This window comes from Lygodium microphyllum, chromosome 18 (assembly GCF_053477565.2).
Source record: "Lygodium microphyllum isolate KBCC chromosome 18, Lygodium_microphyllum_v1.1.10, whole genome shotgun sequence".
NCBI classification, from domain to species: domain Eukaryota; kingdom Viridiplantae; phylum Streptophyta; class Polypodiopsida; order Schizaeales; family Lygodiaceae; genus Lygodium; species Lygodium microphyllum.
The window spans coordinates 122,554,774-122,576,772 of record NC_141152.1 but is presented as its reverse complement, the minus strand read 5'-3'; the positions used below and the strand labels follow the sequence as shown (position 1 = coordinate 122,576,772).

Sequence of the window (21,999 nt, the reverse complement as noted above, 5' to 3'; positions counted from 1 at the left end):
CAATGAGAAAAGCACCACGTGTGCCATCCATCGACCCTACTGCATTTGCGACGGCATCGACCTCTCAAGTATCTCATACACTATCTAGTGCTGATGTTACTTCATCTATTCAAGATACATTTGGGATAGGAACATCAGCTGGGCAAGCATCAGTTGATCCTCCTAAGCAACATTGTACTCTTGATATTATTTGGGAGCCACAAAAAAAGAAGCAGCTGATGTTGTTGTTGTGCGGTTTTTTTTCCATGATTACATAGCCTTTAATGTTGCAAGGTCTGAACATTTCAAAGTGATGTGCAAAAAGATAGGGGAGTATGGTTCAACTTATACTCCATCAAAAACATTGTATACTACATTGCTTGAAAAGAAAAGGCAAGTGGTGGAGCAAGCAACTGAAAAGACTAAGCATACATGGCAAAGGAATGGTGTGCCACTCATTGCAGATGGAAGGAGTGACTCACGTAGAAGATCTATCCATGGGGTGGTTCCTTATTCTCAAGGTGACATGTACTTCATTTCATCTCATGATGCTTAAGGTACAAGAAAGTCAGCTGATGCACTTGTTGTTGCTGAGTGGACAGATGCAGTAGAGTTTATTGACAAAGATCTTGTTGTGGGGTTTGTTGTTGATGGTGAGCCTGTTAGAGCATAACATCACCGGGACATGCAGGATGCCATGTAGCAGGTCGGCCAATCGCAAGTGCCACATGGCAGCCAGTTGGACTACACCCAAAATTCGGATAGCAATCGCCTGCATTTTAAATGCAGCTGACCTGCATTATTTGGGGCATTTTTTCCAGCCTATTTATAGGCTTTGTTTTCAGCAGCCTCGGTCAGTTGTTTTCACAAATTTCACAATGTAGACCATGGAGACTACCCTCGGGGCCGACAGAGACAAATCTTCGAGGTGGAGACATACATAAATATTCTCTCTGCACCCGTGTATATTCCTGCATCCTTTTACAGCATTCTTAGCTACACATTTTCTATGTTTCACTCTCTCTCTCTCTCTCTCTCTCTCTCTCTCTCTCTCTCTCTCTCTGTGTGTTCACTCTTGGTCTTGGTCATTCGCTTCCGCATTGCTTCACTATGACATAGTATCAGAGCATTGAAGGATTGACCTAGGGTGGACCCATCTAAAGAGGAGATTTCAGCACGACACAAGGCTGTGTTTTCAACGTTCAAGTGCAAGCAAGAGGGCTGCACATCAGAACAAGGCTAAGGTGAGCATGGGTGTGCGAGAAAGGAGAAGATTTGCTGAAGATGCTACTAGTTTTTGCTGTTAGAGAAAGAAGAAGGCTATGTTTTGGGCCTTCAAGTACAAATTTTACCTTTTCATCACCTCCGGTGAGTGAAGAAGGAGCGGGACAAGCGAACCATAGCCCTAGAACGCTCTATTTTCACACTCAAAGGGGACTACTCTTTGTGTTTTGTGCATGAATTGTAGGTGAAGATATCTGCTAAGGCCGAGACAACATTTCCGGCAATCATGGACCAGAAGGTGCCTGCCTTACCAACTCTTCCATCAGATCAAAAGCTCGATGGCGAGAACTACCGCATCTGGCGGGTCATGATGCTTGCCATCCTAGAGTCTTATGATTTGGCGAAGCTTGTTACGGAGGTTATTCATCATCCTATAAACCGCTAAAAAGTGAGCATAAACTGATCATTGGCTATCTCAGAACTGATTACAAAATGCTGCAAATGTGACCCCTAATTGATCACAAACTCATTACAAAAACTAACTGGCAATCAATGCAAAATTGATCCCAAAAGTGACCATAAACGGTTCTCAAGCTGATAAAAACCGAGCTGAAACTAATCAAAATTTTTGTCTCAAAATTGAGACAAAATTCATGCCAAATTGATCATAAGCTAATACAAAAGTGTAGTTCAATGCCCAGGTGAAACTCATACTCATTAGCATACATCTCACAGTGACTAGTATACTAAGTAGTGACCTCATGGCAAACATATTGTCGGCACAATATCTTAGATGCATGCTGAATACATCCGAGATCCACTACGTGCATGAGCTGTCCTTAACAGGAGGAGTGAAAGTGCTACCTCCCCCTTGAGCATCAAGTAATACTTCAAACCCCTGCCCTTCTGAACCTAACAGAGCATGAACTAAAGTTGACTCTGACTGAAAAGCATCTAGGTAAAGTTGCAACAAGTGAGGATGGTCTGTCAAGTCATTCCATCCATTGGTAAATAATTCTGAAATTTAACGAACTATCTCCTAGAAACTTTACCTTTGACCTTTCTTTCCTTAAGCACCAAAATCTACTCAAGTAGCAAAATCTCATCCACTTCCCCAACCTCAGGCTGAATTTCAGAAGACATATCCTCTGGCACATCATCATGAAAAGGCCTTAACAAGCTAGTATGAAAGGCATTGTGTATCCGCCAATGTGGAGGTAATTTCAGCCGATATGCCACATTGCTAATCTTCTCCAACACCTAGAAGGGCCCATAGTATCTCATACTCAACTTCCAATACAATCTTTCTCTTCCTTTCATCTTTTTCAACCTTGCCTTTCAAAACACAGCAATACATAATCACCCTCTACAAATTACAAAGCACGTTTATAGCAATCAGTTGTCCTCTTTTGCTTTTCTTGCGATCTTTAAAGTACATACTTTATTTTTACATAGACTGCATCCAAGTTTTCAACATAACATTCAGCCTCAAAGATCTCATCCTTAGTTTGCAAAATAGGTAGTATGTACTTGCCACCCTCAACCACCTCAAATGAGCTTTGCCTGTGGAACTACGCACTGTGTTGTTGTAAACAAACTCAACCAAGGGCAAACTGCTCCCATTGTGTCTTGTGGTCTAAAACATAGCACCTCAAAATATCGAACACTGTGGAATTTGCTTCCTCAAGCTTACCATTTGTCTACGTATGAAAGGATGATGAGAATTTCAGCGTGGTAGCCATATTCTCAAACAACCCCTTCCAAAATAAACTTGTCATCCGAGGGTCTCAATCACTAATGATCGACTCTGGCATACCATGATACTTAAAGATGTGCTCCACAAACAATTGTGCCATATGATCAGCCTTTATTTTCTTCCTCATCGGAATAAAATTGGCTTATTTGCTGAACCTGCAAATGATAGTCTATAGCCTATCATTTCCTATAGATGTCCTAGGAAACTCAAAAATAAAGTCCATTGCAATGCTTACAGCTCTGCCAAAAGAACCATGAAACCCCACAGTAGTAGAGTTAGATAAGTGTTGGTTGAGTGATAAGTTTGATTCTTGGGTTGTGTTTCCTCGGCGGCACCAATCTATTCTTGTCAAAAAGAAAATATATAACACAACCTTCCTTCTTGGAAAGGGTGGTAATTCCCTGATTAAGACTTGATTACAACAATCAACAAATAAACATAACTTGAAATGTACAAATTACCTTAATAATCTCGGACATCGGACACTCCGTTGGTCCCAAAACAAGTGCCCCTTTCACTATTTCTTTAACTTGATTGCTAATGGAACAAGCACAAGCTGAGATTTACAATCTCCTTTGCTGTTCCAAAAGCCCCTTTTGCAATAGCGACAATTAGCAACCAATTTGGGCCAATTCGCCCTTGATTTTTATCCAGGAGCTGCACAAATGGAACCTCCAACTGGCCAAATGCTGCCCCAAACTACAATGAATAGGTTGGCGTATGACTTCCCTAACAATTACACAAATTTCAAGTGCTAAATTCAGTGTACAATGCCTTCACCAATTGGCAAGGGTCCCAAGGTGGCTCTCAAACCCTAATTTCTGCAAAAATGTAGGGTTTACAACAAAGATCTCTCTGCTATCCACCAAATTTGGCTGAGATCTGCTCAAAATGGCTAAGAAATGCTAAGATCTCCTAAGAATGGGTTGGAGAAGGTGAGAGAAAGCCAAGATGAGATAGAAATCTGATTTTCTTTGCAAGAAAACCCTAAATTCTGCCTCTTGCCTACTCCAGCTTGCATTTAATGCAATCATCTACTGCCAGACACCTCCAAAATGCTATCACCTGATCAGCAATGGTGTTGACAGCCCCTAGAAGGTGACTTCTTACTATCCCCTGCTTACTGAGACCCCCAGATGGTTGTCTTCTGCAGCAAATTGTTGTTCTCTCACTAAAATATGGACTAGCAACTCTCTCTCTCTCTCTCTCTCTCTCTCTCTCTCTCTCTCTCTCTCTCTCTCTCTCTCTCCAAGCTGTAAATTAACTGAATCGTTGAGACCTAGCCCCCAAAAACGTTTTCTCCGTTTGCATAGTCATTTTTGCCAAGTGGCAGCATTCTAAACCCATTTTTCAACACTATCCAACCATTTAATTATTTATCAGAATTAAATAATCCTAAAAATTAATTTTTAACCCTTCTGACCATGCCCAAAATTAAATGTGCTCATCCATAATTAAATTGGCTAGGCCATTTGTAACCTCAAGTGGTCTCCAACCTCCCGACCCTTAAACTAGCATTAATTAATTAATTAATGCTAGTCCCTAGTGTCACCACCAACACTTATTGGCCAAATAATTGTCCCAAGGTCAAAGCTAACACTAACTGACCAACAAAGCCCATTCGGTATAACTTATCACAACTTTTGCTTTTGACACCCACTACATCCTCAGGGTCCTTGGCTTGTTACCATGAAATAACTACCATGTGCATCACATGTGCTAAACAACCTTGCACATTTGATTAGTAATTTAATCAAATATTATCAACAAGATTAAAGCATCTCAAAATTTCACATCTCTGTGATAATAATACAATGTCTACCACGACTATAGTCACATAGCCACTCACAATGTGGTGTTACATGAAATGAGGCACCTGAATCAAGAATCCACGTGTGCATGTCATCATTAGAATTTGCAATCAATAACTATGCACTAAAAGAAAAAGCAAAGAGTACATCACTGCCATTGTCACTCTCGCGACCGACTACACTGACTTTCTCTATCTTCACACTATTTTTTTGTGCATGTTGGCTGTCCTTTTCATCTTTGTTATCATCAATGTTCTTATCTTTGCCCTTTTCTTTCCTCCACTTAAAGCAAACCCGCTTGGAGTGCCCTTTTTTGCCACAATGATGACACTCCACATTTTTCCCACGAGACTTGCTGCGTGCTTTGTTATAAGAATTACCATTCTTCTGGGATCTGCCTCTAGTATGCAATGTATTGGAAGACTTGTTTGCTGAAATATTTTGCCTATTGAGCTCTCCATGAGTAAAGAGCTCTCCATATCTCAATATAACAGCACAACATTTGAGTTACTCATTGCTGTCCTAAAAGTGTCCCAACTTTCAAGCAAGGTGCATAGTAAAAATGTAGCCTTAAAATCCTCATCAATGTGAAATTCCAAGGCAATTAACTGGCTGAAAATAGAGTTAATCTCATTCAAATGTACAAATATGGTTGTATCTTCCTTCATACAAAGGTCCATCAAATTTTTCAACCAATAAACCTTCCTCGTTGCACTTTTCTAAGCATACGACTCCTGAAGTCTTTGCCACATATCACGGGCAGATTTCAATTTCTAGATGTTGAAAAGCAAAGTGACCGACACTGAAAGCTCTATGGTAGAGCATGCAAGCTCATCTAAATCATCCCACTCCTCTTAATCCATGGTTGCTGGTTTTACTCCTTTTGTTTTGATGGGCTTCACCCATTTCTTCTGCACCAAAACATTATAGTACTGCTTCTGCCATATAGCAAAGTTGTGTGCACCTTCAAGCTTCTTAATGTGCAAAAGATTGCTGCTATCACTACTACCAGCCATGATTTATAGCTCAAAAGTGGCTCAAAGGTCAACAAATGTGAGCCCAAATGTCACACAACTAAGATACAAAGCAAGTACCAACCATCAATGAAAATTCAAGTAATCGCAGAAATTTCAGATCTGCAAATTAATTTTCAAAGGTACAAAATGTTGCTACAGCACACCACAAGCAATTGCAGCCGTATTATGGGCTAATACATCAGTTACATGAAAAAGCCCCAAATCTTAGCTGCAATTTTTGCTCCAAATGCATCCATAGGCACCAATTTGACTCTCATGGTCAAAAACCCCAAAATTTATCTGCTCAAATGACATCAAACATAACTCTCGAATGGATTGCACAAGCCAATTTTGCCAAAATTTCACAAATTTTGCAAAAGCCCCAAAATTCTCCAAGGTCCTATATGTTCAATTTGCATAGAAACTACATTGCACGTACATAACAAGACCAGATTTGACACAAAATTTGCAAATTTTGCAAAAGCCCCAAATTGTACAGGGTCCAATGTGTCAAAATTCCAAGAATTGCACCCGTTCCACCACAATTTCTGCTCATGCATGAAAAGCCCCAAATTTTTTGAGATAGAGAGTGTTCAAGAATGCACAAATTTTACTCTAACGAGTAAAATCCCCAAATTCCAAGGTTAAAAGCATGCCCAATCTCTGAGATTTATTGAATTGTGCTTGTGCACGTGTGAAGGCCACAAATTTCAAACAAAGGCATAGACCTTTGATGAAAATCAATGATTTCCCTTTTTAGAAAAAGGAGGGGCATGACGAGCGACAGTTGATTGCCCGTCCCCGTTGAATCCTGCACCCACATTGACCTGCCCTGCAATGACCTATTCCACGCTGGTGCCCGTCAATTATCTACCGCACTGCCACACCTAGACAACCTACTGCACTGCCCATTGAGGACCTATATGCCCTACGCTAACCTCCTCGCATGCTTGTCTATTGCCACACACTTGACCAAGACTGACGACCTACAACCTGACTATGACCTACAACCTTAAGCAACCTGTCTGGTACCAGTTCGTGGTGATTGATGCGCAGTGGAGGTTCAATGTTGGGTAATGGCAATGGCCGAGAGTGAGAGTGAGAGAGTGAGCAACAGTAGTAAAGAGTGATACACGATGTGTGGGTATGAAAGAACCACTCTTTAGGTTTTTTTTTTTTTAATAGTTATAGGTAAAGGACTAAAGTACAAGTGCAAGGATGTGTTCACACACGAGCACGTATAAAAGGCACAGTGGCCCTTTATTCCCAACAGAGACAGAGTGCACATGTTCTAGAGATAGCAGACAAGAGATAGGCATGGATGTTTAAGCCCATCCATTGTTTTACCGCATTGATATATGATATATCCAGCCTACAAGTTGGTGGGTCATGGATGATAAAGAGCTTCGTTCGGACCAACTTGCTTATTTGACTTGTGTGGTCCCTATGGATTACCACAATGCAATACTGGAGGAGCTAGGAACCTATGCGGATCAAAGAGGGCACGTGGCTTTTGCTTCTCCCACTTGTTGGAGGAGAGTGTCACTTGTGAAGCCTTTATTTTGGTGGCAAAACTTTGGATATTCATTGGAGACCCTTCAACCCTTAGCCATGAGAGTCCTTACTCAAGATTGATCTTTGGGTGTATGTGAGAGAAACTAGAGTGCCTATTCTCTCATTCACACGAAGATTCGCAATTGACTTAGCACACGACAGTTAGAGTAGCTAGTCTATTGCCGCACTAACTTACACAGGATGAGGGCTATGATGAGCATGGGTAGTCCAAAGCAAGTAAACACTTAACCATAAAATTTAAAATTTCTTATTTTAAACTTTAAAGTTTATACTTTACAATTTAGACTTTAGCATTTACAATCTTATGTACATTGTGTAGGTGAATGTTGATGCATTCAAGTTGACGGGCAACACTCTTCTGAGTGTAAATTAGGAGATGAATGAGGAGGAGGAGGAGATGATCTTTGCGGAGCTCTATAGAGAGTTTATAGGAGTAGATACTCGTGCCACTCGCAGTCAACGTACTCATGGGCAAGGAGTTTGAGTAGGTGGTAGCGAGGGCATGATCATTTGGTGCCCTCCGACATCGAGGAGAGGTGGTTCGAGTGGCTTGCAGACATATGTAAGGCGAGACTCTAGTAGCTCCCATCCCATGCCTCATGATAACATCCCCCCTTGCCTACACGGTCGATGCCTAGGGAGCCATCATTTAATGATGATGGTAACCTCATTAGTGAGTATGAGTGTCTCATCATCCGACGTCGAGAAGTCATCTTCAGACTCTCTTGATGAACACTCAAATGATTCTGATGATAATGATAGCAATGCCCCATCATAGTCTATAGATTCATAGGTCTCTCTCTTTTTTTTATCTACTATCATTGTATCCACAGGCCACTATGATCCATTATCCATGTATGTACTAGTCTTTAGACTCTAGTTGTATGATGTATAGCATGTTGCATGCAACGCATGCAACCGTGAGGGCAACCCTCATGTATTCATCTTATTTGTAATGAGATAGCTATTTCCATTTCAAACATGTATTCTATCATTCATGATTTATGGTTTTTTTTCATATTGTATCTTATATCATAAGGTACCATTTAGTACCATATTTTATTGTATTGTACCTTTTGTATCTGACAACTATGGCATTTAGCTACTTGTTATAGCTCGTTTAAGCTTATATATGGTTATGAGTCAAAACCACCGATTGCCATAGAGCTGAAGGAGGTGAGAATGCAATCGGTAGTTGACTTTTTGCATGATATGCAAGAGATGTTGACAATTGCTAGGAAAAGCATTAAAACAACCCAAGATCCTGCCACGTTATATGCTAACCAACATTATACTCCTCAAGAGCTCTAGGAGGGCATGTGGGTTTACCTCAAAGTTCAAAAGGACTCTAATTCAATGACTACCGCCAAGTGCTATAAATTGTCTTCAAGATATTGCCTTCCTTTCTAGATTACCAAGAAGATAATAGTGTGTTCTATGAGCTAGATTTACCTTCTGAAATCCAAGTTCACCCTATGTTCCATATGAGTCGTTTAAAAGAATGATTGGAACAAGTTGAATTAATTGTTCCGATTAAGAAAGTCTCGCAACTCAAAGATATTGCTCATTATGTTCCACTTAAACTCGAATTGGTTCTTAATCTTAGAACTAAACGATCCCATTGGACTATTAATGTCATGGGCATGCCATGATGAAGTATACAGATTAATTCGTACTCATGCTGTATGAATCCATGCCCCATGAAAATGCACCCTTAATAGGACATCCTCAAGCCAACTATGCGAACCCACCCTTGCCATGTCATCATGACACCAAGTATCAAAGGTATCTACAATGGCAAGGAGTTCTTTGTCATGGATCTCATAGTTTCTCTCTGGAGAGGAGAAACTTCCTTGAGTGGAATGCCACTAGATGCATATGACCATCATCCCCATGCTCGAACAAGATGGCTTCTAAGGCATAGTCTAATGATATCGGTCTCCAAGAAAAATGGCTTGGTAGGATCTGGGTGGACTAGAATTGGGGCAATGTATGGTAAAAGCGGTCCTCAAGGTCTAGAAGACCTTCTCGGCTTCTAGGGTCCATCAGAACTTTGAGTTTCCTGTGAGTCTGATGAGTGATGTGACTATTGTTGACAAAGCCAAGGAAACATTGTCAAAGTTGGCAAATATCCTATAAAAGTTAGCAAAGCCAAGGAAACATTGGACATCGCAGACACATGTGGGTGTCTGCCAGTCAAGAATAATCTCGATCTTCTTGGGATCCATGAAGGTTCCTCTCCGAGAGACATTGTACCCCAAGAATTCCACTTCTATTTGATGGAAAAAACACTTCTCAATTTTTGCATATAGTCCTTTTTCTCTGAGCTTTTCCACAACTAATTTTACATGGTGCTCACGCTCCTTTAGATCTTTTGAGAATATCAAGATATAATCCAAGTATATAACTACAAAATCATCTAGATCCTCTTGAAAGATATCATTCATCATATGTTGAAACACTAGAGGAGCATTGGTGAGACCGAATGGCATAACAACATACTCAAAGTGACCATACCTTATGTGGAAAGCTGTCTTTCATTCGTCTCCTTCTCTGATCCGTACAAGATTGTAAGCCCCTCGTAGATCAATCTTTGTGAAGATCTTGGCTTTTCCAAGGCATTCTAAGAGCTCTAGTATCAACGACAAAGGGTATCGATTCTTGATTATTATCTTGTTGAGTCCTCAATAATCCACACACATTCGAAGTGCCCGGTCTTTCTTCTTCACGAACAAAATTGGGGCTCCAACAGGAGACTTTGAGTGCCTAATGAACCTGTTAGCTAAGTTCTCATTTTCTTCTTGCATAGTTCAGCTAATTCATTAGGGGATAGCCTGTAGATAGGTCCAAAAGGTGGTTGAGCCCTCTCATGGAGTTCTATAGCACAATCATATGGTCTGTGCTCGGAAAAGAGATCTGCATTTTTTTTTCAAAGACATCTGGCATACTATTCATGTAAACATGCATCTGTGCGCATGTATCCCTTTTCGGTCTTTTCGAGTGGTTGACTCTAGATCCACCATATTCGTGGCATTGCACATGGCAATCTCCAAGGCAATCTTTCCCTAGCTTGCTTGATTGCTTTGTTGGTCTTGCTTGCTTCACATATTTGCTATAACCACATCTGTACGCATGTATCCCTTTTCGGTCTTTTCGAGTGGTTGACTCTAGATCCACCATATTCGTGGCATTGCACATGGCAATCTCCAAGGCAATCTTTCCCTAGCTTGCTTGATTGCTTTGTTGGTCTTGCTTGCTTCACATATTTGCTATACCCACACCTTAGCCATTTTCCTTCTTTACCGACACCCAGTAATGGTAGGGATAGTATGATTGTTTTGTGAAGGTCTTGGGTCCGTCTTTGTAAGACTTATAGGCCACTGGAGCACTCTTTGTCCGATGCCATATCCTCTCTCGTGTGATCACTTGGGCTCCCTTGGTAGGATAACCATCGCCTCTGTAGTCTTAATAGGCCATTGACCAGCCGACACACAACCTTTGTCCAATGCTCTAGCTGCTTTAGGGTGGGACGCCTTCGGGTAAAATATAACAAAAAAGAGCTTGGCTGGCCTTCCTTCTCGTGGCACCGTTGTTGGGCCTAAGAGGGGGTGTTGAGCTTAAAAAATGCATTAGCTTTACTAAAACAGCCCCAACACATGCTTAATTAATGAAAAAAACCTTGTCTATTTAAAAGAAATGCGTTCCTAGAGAGTGTCTGTGTCCCATAAGCAGAAACCCACTTGGGAGGACCCAAACTTTCTATAAACAAGTATGCTACCCTCCATTCAGCCCTCAATCTCGTTTTTGCAGGTTTTAGGTATTTTCAGCTTGCTACCCACACCCCTTTCGCGGAGGGCATTGCAGTCTCAGCTATCCCTCGCTGTCATCTACAATCTGGCATCTGTTTCCAGCCTTTCACCCGCAATTTGCAGTTGTTTACAGCAGAGCAACTATTACTGATCACTCTCCATTCAAAAAATAATCTCATTTTTGCTGATTTCAAGTATTTCGGCTTGCTGCCCACACCCCGGACACGGAGGACATCACGGTCCAAGCTGGCCATTGCTGTCTATAATAGTCTGGTGCTTGTTTCCAATCTACCACACACTGTTTGAAGCTGATTTCAGCATACTGATTGCTGTTGATGGTTTTTCCTGCGTTTTTAGTCTCTCTCTTGTAGCCTGCGTTTTTAGTCTTTCTCTCTCCTCACTTGCGTTTTTAGTATCTCTCTCTCCTGCACTGCCATCTGCTGCTCAGATCCAGCCTTCCTTGGCTGCGTTTGCTAGTGTTTGAGATCCGAAGACTACCTTGCTACGATTCGGGATCCGTTCAGAGTACGACATACTCTCCAGCTCATTACCCCTGCCCTGATCCTTGAGATATGGGAATTCGAGGTTTACTGTTCATTCATTGCATAGTGTGTTTACTGCATGAGCATTGTATATTTAGTATCCATATTATTTCATTTATTTACTGTATTCATTGTCTTTGAGTTACCCTAACCCTAATTGTGTTATTTTATCAGGCTGTGCTTTGTCGTACAATTGTTATTTGTGTTTCTGTGTTAGGGTATTTCTTTGCAAGAAATGCAAAGTGACACTCAAAAACTTACAATTTTCAGCTGAAATGACAATGTCAGAGTTGAGTGTTGAAGGGGATGTGAAACTTGATTTAGTATCCTTGAATCTTGCATAGAATGATGAACTAAGGTTCAATGTCAATGAATTCTAGCAAAAATCTTAAAATCCCTAAATATTAGTGAAGAAATTTCGAAGGATTTTAGAATTTCGGGTGAAATTTGGTGTTTTGAGCAAAAAAGTCTGAAAATTTGGGATGAAATTGTTGCAAGATCAATATTGATTTTGAAAGGCTATACAAGGTTGAGGTTGAAAAGCCCCAAATTTGATGTCGATATTAAAGCCCTACATTTTGGATGAAATTGATGCAAGTCTCTATGTCAATGTGAAAGGCATTTGAGTGCACATCAAAGGTGGACTTCAACTGATGGGTAGGATAGAGGTGTTGGAATCATGAACAAATGGAGCACAAATAGGAAGTGGGTAGTTGAGAGTAGCATGAGCTAAAGATTAGTATAGTTGACAGGGAGGCAGTAGAGTGGCATGTATTGCAAGTGGCACAATTGACAAAGTGGATGGCATGGCTATTTCACATGGCAATTGGCAGACAGAACTTAAATAGGCTCATAAGACAACTAGCAAGTAGAACTTTAAGTGGCGCAAAAGGTAGGTGGCAAGGAGCTGTAGCTGGTGGATAGAGTCGATGGTGGTGTAGCTAGAAGGAAGGAGCAGCTGGTAGCGCAACAGCTAGGGGCATTGATAGGCAATGGGTGGTAGTGCTACCGACAATACTATTTAAATGACAAGCTAAGCTGCAAGTCAAGATAGTTATAGTTGAGCAGCGGCTAACATGTAGGGTGGTGTTGTTGTTGATATAGAAAGGTTACAACCTACGTTAGTTTTCTAAGTCTAGATCGAGATGAAAGGCCTAGTTCAAATACAAATACATTTCTTATAAGAATTAGTCAAAGGTAATAGGTGAAGCATTGTAACTAGTAAAAAGCTCTACTAGATGTATACTAGTTAAGGGTAGCTAATTCTAAGCATAAGTGTACCATTTTGAAGAATAAATTGAATCTACGGACAGCCTAATTTCCATCCATTAGTCCTAGCTATTTGCAGGGCAAACAAAGTCGAACACATATGTCCAAGGCATCTACCCAATGGGCTTTCCACATCTACAAGCTTGTCCATAAAGATTTGTGTAGCCCCATGTGCATTGCATCGTTGGGCAAGGCCAGGTCTCTGATGTTGCTAGTTGATGACTATGAGAGAGATGTTTGGGCCTATTTCTTGGAGCTCAAACCTAAGGCCTTCTCTAGAATTCGTGTGTGGGAGACTTTTGTGGAGACTTGGTCCACACTCAAGGCTAGCAAAGTCCAAGTCTATCTTGGTGGCATAATTCACCTCTCATGAGTTTGACAACTTCTATAAAGAACACGACATGCGTATGGAGTTAGCGAATTCAAACAAACCATCGTAGAATGATGTAGTGGAGCAACAAAATTGGACATGTTGGAGATGGACCGGTCCATGATTGAGCACAAAGGGTTGTCACATACCCATTGGACTGATGTTGAGTCACAGCTGTTCACATCTGCACCAAGTCTATCTTCGTGGAATAATTCACCACTCATGAGTTTAACAACTTTTATAGAGAACATGGCATGCATTCGGAGTATGCGAATTCAAACACACCATCAGGGAATAATGTAGTGGAGCAACAAAATTGAACTGTGTTGGAGATGGGCTGGTCCATGATTGAGCACAAAGGGTTGTCACATACCCTTCGGACTGATGTTCAGTAATGGCTGTTCACATCTGCAACAAGTCACCAACTATTGCACTACACAACATAAATCCTTATGCGGCCTATTTTGGGTGTAACATTGTTTGTCAGATCCACATTTGGACTCTAGACCATTGGTAGCTCCATTCACACACTGAGATGGTGTCGCCCGTGGGTAGATGGTATAGAACATCAGCCCTCTCAACTCAAGTTTCCATTACAAAGGAAGCTGAAAGCAGCCTTTACTGGATCAAGAGTGCAAAGATCTTTAACTTGCAAGCCCTTTATCCTAAAACAGAGATTCTGCAACAGAAACAAACAAAAACAAAGAGTGAAGCTAAAATGCTCTTGCACCTCAGCGCAAAGAAAGATTGGCTCCAATTTGGCGCCCCCTGTGGTATTTCTTTATCATTACCAAAATATAGCACAATGATCCACCATGCTCTATCACTTGTCTCTAGCTGCCCTCACCAACCAAGACCAAAGGGCACTAGACTTGCACAAAACAACTACTATGATTCCATGGACGCACAAGAAAACTAGTCTCCCCAACACTGGATCTTGCTAGAAAAACCCTACTTGGCAAAAATAGTTACAACAAAATCTCTCCACAAAGCCTTGAATCAAAATGATGCAGCACAAAACAGCTCAAGAATCACTTAGGTGGTCCCAAGGGCCAAAACAACATTGCCTAGATGTGGATTGTTCCACCCTGAACAAATCAGCCTTAACCCAGCAACAAACCATTGCCCACACCAACATTTGTCAAGTCCAGTATGGACAACTCTGTAAAACCTTGGAGAAGCACCATCCAGCCCTAGACAGCTCTACCCAGCCTCAAAACAGCTCTGCCTAGTCTTGAAATAGCCTCACCAATGAAGCAGGCAGTATGATCAGCAGTAGAACTCCACAAATCAGTAAATACAAGTGATGATCCTCTCCTGGCAGCCACACCCAGCTGAAGAAAGGCCTCCTGTTGAGTAAAAGCGGTATTTTACACCTTTCATAGAGTACTAGCTTTTCCCTACATTTTACCATCTTTTCACAAGAATTTTTTAATTTAATAATCAGAATTTACTTATTCATCCCTCAATTTACCAAATTTAAGTGCAGGTCAACGTCCAAATCTAACAAATGACAGATTAAGTTAATTAATGTGTTGAGAAACTTACACATTAATTAATTTTGAATTACTTTAAATTAATGTGCACGCAAACTTGCATATTAATAGATTATGGACCTACCCTTGTCCAGCACAATTCATACATGTCTTGGACCTGCCAAAGAGAGTTGCAAAGATAAATAACGTCCTCATGACAAAAGCAATGATGGAGATGGAAGACTTCTAAGAAGTTGGAGCCATGATTTCTTCTCGTTTCTTTGTCAGAGACTTTCTTCGCAGAAAACCCTAGTTTGTTGGCTTACCTTTTTGACTTACATAAAATGGATCATGTAAAGGTGTTCTATTTATGACTTAACATAGCACTACCTATCAACGAAGGGTGAGCCTTTAAATTCAAGCATGCCCTTGGTTCTAATGTTCTTAAAATGCTGTTATCATGACATGGCAAGTTTGAAATAGCATAGCAACTCCCGAGTTGGGTAAATCTCAAGCCAGGTTGAGTACAAAAAGAAAATCGTATGGGACTATTACTCTAACAAGGCCCTTCGGTTTTTTCCCTTTTTGCTGGCTGTTGCAAACATGTGTTTGCTGATTTGATTCTTGTGGAATAAAATGATAGAACACATTGGCGATCTTTATAGAATTCTTTTCAAAGCTCAAAAAACCAAAGAGTGAGCTCAGCAAACCCAGAACCCTTCTGAGCCAACTTGGACAAGAATTCTGATATGATCTAATTTCTAAAGGTTATTAGGTTCTGCTTCGGCTACAGCTATGATTAGACCAATGATCTCAGCAATGATTTCCATAAAGAACACATCTCCAGCCCATAAAAGACATGTCAAAGTTGAGCCGAGCTTGCCCCATTAGTCATCAAGAGTGCAAGTGGAGGCACAACATCTGAAGACGCGCAAATGGGAGTGAGATGGATACTTAATAGCAGAAGGAGCTCAAGCAACCAAAGAGTTGATGAAAATTAAAGGCCTCTGAAGTCAGTGCAGACAAGAATTGATGTGTGAGGCAAATGGGAGTGAGATGGATACTCAATAGCAGAAGGAGCTCAAGCAACCAAAGAGTTGATGGAACATAAAAGGCCTCTAAAATCAGCATGGACAAGAATTGACACATGAGGAAAAGGCCATTAGATTGTGCTTTGCTTCAAGCAATAATTAAACCAGAAGTCTCATCAATGATCTGAATCGTGATCTTGGTAAAGAACATGTCTTGACCTAGCTGGCAAAGCTAGTAGACTAAAAGTAAGCTCAACCTACTTTTAGCAAGCTGCTTATTCTTAATTAGCTGGTAGACTGAATGTCAGACTGCTCACAAAAATGGGCTTTCCAGAACAGCAGTCAATATCAATACCCAATAGCAGCTCTGCTATAGCCTCCCCTCGATGTGCCATGTTGATGCAATGATGGGGCTCACGAGCAGGTGACGTGCTGTTAACACAGCCTCCAAAATCCCAAGGGGCTTGAACATTTAAAGAGCCCAAAGTGTCAAAGATCCATTGTGTTGTACTAGAAAGGATAGTGGACAAGCTCTATCCCATCATGCTTGAGAAAATGCCAGTGGGGAACACTTACAAATTTGTCCAATTTTGGGGGTTTTAATTTTTGGATCCTCCGCCATTTAGTGTCCACCAAGATTGTCATTTTTGGGTCACAAATTAGATGCCCAGCACTGTGTATGCAGCTTAATTTTGCCTTCACTTCTCCTCCTGGCTGACATACTTGTGTTCCTGCTTTCCAACTTGTTTCAGCTCATTCACACCTCTATTTCATTGTGTTGTTTGTCATTCTAATATTTCTGGTTTCCACCAGTGAAGGGACACTGCCCTTGTCTTTCTGATACTATTGTTTGATCAACCCACCAAGACTTATAAGAAAATGAACCATGACAAACACAGTAATTAGTAAAGACATGAATAAAAATCATAAAGAAAAATCATGAATACAATGGTTTAAGTCCCAATAGATAGAAAACCAAGTGAGGCAAGACAACGACCAACTCAAAAGCAGAAACTTGCACAGCTCTCTACCCATAATCAAGAAAAGAGAGAGCTTTTGGCTTTTGAATCAGTGATCTGGCTTACGAAAATGCAAATAAAGCACATCTCTACAAATGCGTTCATTGATGTGACCATTAATGAGTTGCTATGGTGGTCCAAACCTGATTGTGAACAAAACCTTTGAGCATCTCAAGAAAGTCCCTTTGCCTTTCTGTATCAAAACGCTCTAACTCAGTATGATTGATTTCCTGCATCCAATCAATCAAAATTTTGACATGCGCACTTCACAAAATCAATGTAACACAATGTACTCAAGAATGACTGTATTACATCACAATCTTTAATCCACCTTCCCTCTTTTTTGTGTTGCATGAATTCTGGCTTGCCTTATTTACCACACTGCTAGTTGAGCAGGCTTGATGAATAATGACTCCTAAACAATGATGAACCCAATAGAAATTAGCTCTAATCAGCTAATGCTGGACCTTAAGTAGTTGATCTCTCAACATGAGATATCTCATAAAGTTGCAGGCATTGAGCTTTGTAGTTGAAAACATGGTGAAAACTTGCATCAAGTTTTCAAGTCTAGCTGCAAATGGTAACTGATTTGCTATTTGCAGCCTCCTTAACTTGCAATTTTATATTGGGCCTAGGTACTTGCGGTACTTTGTTTGATTTGTATATACTCGTTCAATAAGGATATCATTCAAGTCCTAGTACCATATGCCATGAAGAGATGCAGCTTCTTTTCAATTCCATTCTCACGACATCGAGGAACTTAGTCTTCACTCTTTCCTCCTTTTCTCGTAAACAGTTTCAACAAATACCTTTCCAAAAATCTACACAACAAATCTGGAAGTCAGTGGATGAGAGTACAGTACCTTTATCTGTTCATATTGCCTCACAGCAGTATCACGTGCTTCCTCGGTTGTTTTCAAAGCATCCTTCAGCTCTTCGATTTTTCTCGTCCTTGATTTGTCACCTCCAAATATCTTAGAAGATGCAATGGTAAGTTTCTCTGTCCTGGTATTTATGGATGCAATTTCTGTAAGCAGTGTTTGCACTGTCAGCAACGCATTCGAGCGGTCATTAAAAGCTGTACGAACTGATTGCATTGAACTCAAATATTCATGCAGTTGATCCTGCCACACAACAAACACTGCATTAGTGTGAATTTTGAGGCCAATAGCAAGCTTTAAGTTTCTATACTGCAGTATTTTCAAAACTGAGAGCACACATCAGTTTCTCCACAGAACATTATGCAAAATTTCACACATCTTTTCAGGGAATTGCAGTGCAGATTGAATAGAGTGGGGCAAAAACTGAGTAGAAGACATGAAAAAAGGTAACGAATAAGTGTCCTCGACCTCTGATCAGTTTCAAACATCCCCTTGAGGATACTTGGGCCTGACCGGCATACTCCTAAGTCTCTTTATGTCTGCTATCTGAGTGTGTTGAAATAGTGTTCATGAAAGAAGTAAACTACAACTGCATCCACGTTATTACAGGTGGACCTACCAAATGTTTCACTGATTGGGCATTTGCCTCTCGATAAAATCGGCTAGCCTTGACAGCAGCTGTAGCCACTCGCTTGACATCACTTGCATGAGTTCTCTGGATATTGTACATTGCTTCCTCTGTTTCAAACTTTGCTAATTTTATAAATGCTAAGCCAAGCTCTCCCATGGTTTCCCCAACTTCTTGCTGAGCTTTTACCAGAGCCTCTGCCTGCATCACAATGTTATTCATTTAGCGAGAGGCATACATTCATACTTTAGGCACTTCAGAAAGTGAGATAACAGAAGAAAAAAGCAGAAACATTTAACCAAAAAAGTGACTTGCCTGTTGTGAGGCCTCACTCAATTCATGTTCCAAATCTTCCAGTTTTTCCTTTTTCTCAAGAAACTCCTTGTCTTCTTCAGTGACAGCAGGTTTGACTCCACCCCACTCGATTGTGACTGACTGCTTCAACTCTTTGAACAAACGCACAAGATCTCTGCCTCCCTTGGCAGGTTGTACCACATCCTGTGGTGTCATTAGAACACTTCCTTCACCAAACAGCTGGCGTGGAAGATTGACTGCTCCATCTAGCATCCTTGATGCCATATCAGTTGTAGGGACCAATGGTAGCTTCCCTTGAGACTGAAGAAATAATCGCAGTTCTTCACTGAGTCTGATAACTGGATGATTTGCTAGTCTCTGAAGATACTTCTCAAGGGAAACCCTGCGTTGCTCAATGAACTCTTGCTTTTGCATAACCTGACTTTCCACAATGCTTTTGTCCGGTCGAGCTGGAATAAAGTAGCCCCTGTAGGTTTCTGCCAGCCTATCCCCAAGCGTAACCACATCACGAAAACGTCTACGAACTGCAAACTCATGCCCACCATACTGTGGAATGTTGGTTCGAGTTACAATAAGATAAGTCACATATGTATTGCTGCCAGGTACAATGGATGAGCCTGTAGTATCCTGGACTTTCTGTGGTTGTGAGACAATGATGGTGAGATACTCAGAGAAAGAAGACGATGAGGATGATAGAGGTAAAGAATTCCCCATGTCTTTAAAGCTTCCATTGCCAACACTGTCTGCAACATAAGGAGTGAAAATCACATCTGCATATGATGGTGGCTCAACAAGCGGATCTTCTCTAACATGGCTGCTAGATGTGTCTTTGGATCCTGTTGTGAAAGATTTCCTGTAGTTCTCTGGAAATGGATCTTGCATAGGTGAGGACAAGGGATGTGACTCTTCCACTGGCAGGCTTCCAGACATGGCACTCCTGTAATCACTGTTCGATAAGTAGGGCTGTGGAGATCCATCAAGGATAACACTTTCCATGGTGTCTGTAGAGGTATATAAGTGAGCATCCTGCGAATCGCCTTCCTCGGGCCCCATCATCTTCGATATGAAGGTACACTGGTGGAATCCAAGACACTGTAACGCAAATGCAAGAACTGCATTAAGGCTTTTGCTAGAATGTTTTTCTGTACATTGCTATTTTGATGCAACAGTGTGCGTCTGCATAAAAGCGCGTCCATCTATGTCCAATCACTTTTACGGTTTATGTGACTTGACCAGGCACGGCAAGTGTGCTCAGAAGACCGCCTGACGAGCAACAGAATTGCAATGGTGGAATGTACATCCAAAATATTGATGTAGATGCCTAAGATTCTAACGAGAATCAAAACCCCTCTTCACAAATCTTTAACTTTAGGAAGATTGGACCGACTCCTACGTAAGATGTCCTTCCAGCACAGAATTCAGAGAGGTGGAGGCTGCAAAGCTAGGGATTTTACCTGCAAGCTGCCGTCACAGGATGTCGAGATCGAGCTCCATTAATTATCAAAAAAAAAAAAACAAGGCTTCGGGAGGGGCGATGCGAATTCGTCAGTTCAGGTGATGATAGAAGGCCTGCTGAATTTTTTGTGATTGTGTCTCTATTGTCATGCTGTTCATCGTAATCAAGCTGTGGCGCTGGCAGACATGAATTTTGAGCTGCGAAGGACGCCAGGAACTCCTCCTCTTCCCGACCTCTCTTCGTCGAGGGTTACCTGGTAGATCGCGGACACGACACAATGTGCGTGACGGGGGCTTTCAATATACTGAGAGCTTTCCTTGCTCCTGGTATCTCAAACAATTCCCGTCAGTCGTCTGCGAAAGGGGTCCATAGGGTAAGGAAAGCTCTCACCATTGGATACTAGCCCCTCTCATAGGGTAAGGGGTCCAACATCCAACAATCTACTAAGAGCACCCCACCTATGATTCTTTTGGCGCTTCTCACTATCAATATTTGTTATGCACTTTGGAAGATGATGTTCTAAAGAGATGATATTAACCCTATGTACACACTCTACGTCTAAACATATTTTAATCTGATGGATGTTCAAGCGTATTATCTAGAGAGAGAGAGAGAGAATGTGTGTGTGTGTGTGATTGCAAATTGCCATTGTTTCTTATCGTCTCGGTCGTGGACTTGGAAGATGATGGTCTAGAAATGATATTACACCTATGCACACACTCCGCCTAAACATATTTTGATGGATGTTCAAGCACACATGATATACTTAGAGAGAGTGTGAGTGATTGTGTCTGTGAGAGAGAGATTATCATTGTTCTTATCATCTTGATTGTGCACTTGGAAGATGATGTTCTAAAGATGATATGACACTTATGCAACACACTCTGTGCCTAAACATATTTTAATGTGATGGATGTTCAAGCACACATGATATATGCAAAGAGAAAGGAAGAGTGAGCAAGTGAATGTGTGTAAGTGTGTGATTGCGAGATTGTCATTGTTTCTAATTGTCTCATCCTATAATTCTAAGCTTGCAAATATAGTCCATGATGTTGCATCGGGACCTTGCATATGTATTCAAAGCCTATATAAAGCCCTATTTCTTTGATTAGGCAAAACCATGACTTTCAAGGTGAAGGCACCCTTCATTAGGTTGCCATGGTTTAATGTATTATGGCACCTCCATTCTTTGCATGCTCAAGAAGTGATCTGTATGTATAGGCATGGGCCTTGAGTGGTGATATGTGTGTGTGTGTGTGTTATTAGCTACTACAAAATGTGCAATTATGGGAAAGGTCAATGAAGACTTTGAGAGCTGTGAAAGTCTGCATCTACTTCAACATCTCGATAATCATAATAGGTCTACTATAGCAAAAGGATACCATAACAAAATTGCAAGTTCTTAAGCACTCTTACAAATTGTTGTATGAACCTATATGAGTATGAGAGAGAGAGAGAGAGAGAGAGAGTTTGTGTGTGTGTGTGTGTGTGTGTGTGTGTGTGTGTGTGTGTGTGTGTGTGTGTGTGTGTGTGCGTGCGTGCGTGCGTGCGTGCGTGCGTGCGTGCGTGCGTGCGTCTGTGCATGTTGATCTCTAGTTTATTTTTAGTAGTGGTAGTACCACTACATTGGTCATACCGTAGTTAAGAAAACAAAAATTTGTGAAGCGTATTACAATTCCTATAAATTTTCTAAAGCATGAACTATGCATGTTAAGCTTTATAGCCTTCACTCATCAAGATTAATAGTTCAACTCCTAGAATCGCAAACTCATATTTTTGGTCCATTGACTTTTACACCCTTTAAGTTTATGTGAGAAGTTTATTATATTTTCTTCTACATCTT

General features: G+C 41.0%; 1 protein-coding gene across 7 annotated transcripts in view; it reads right to left on the bottom strand.

The window, feature by feature from the left end:
- Positions 1-20,589, bottom strand: part of LOC148021325 (sorting nexin 2B-like) — a 28,794-nt gene extending 8,205 nt beyond the window's left edge. For 5 of the 7 annotated variants that reach the window (XR_015694711.1, XR_015694712.1, XM_087699200.1 and 2 more), the window contains exons 1-5: positions 20,155-20,589; positions 18,697-19,792; positions 18,377-18,582; positions 17,740-18,000; positions 17,020-17,106 (exon numbers count right to left, since the gene is read on the bottom strand). Coding sequence is in view for 4 of the 7 variants with exons in the window: in XM_087699200.1 (XP_087555326.1) it covers positions 17,020-17,106; positions 17,740-18,000; positions 18,377-18,582; positions 18,697-19,756 (1,614 nt within the window). In the remaining 3 variants the exon portion in view is untranslated. The remainder of the gene's footprint in view (positions 1-17,019; positions 17,107-17,739; positions 18,001-18,376; positions 18,583-18,696; positions 19,793-20,154) is intronic. The other 2 variants (XR_015694710.1, XM_087699198.1) reach the window with 1 other exon arrangement.
- Positions 20,590-21,999: the final 1,410 nt, after the last annotated feature.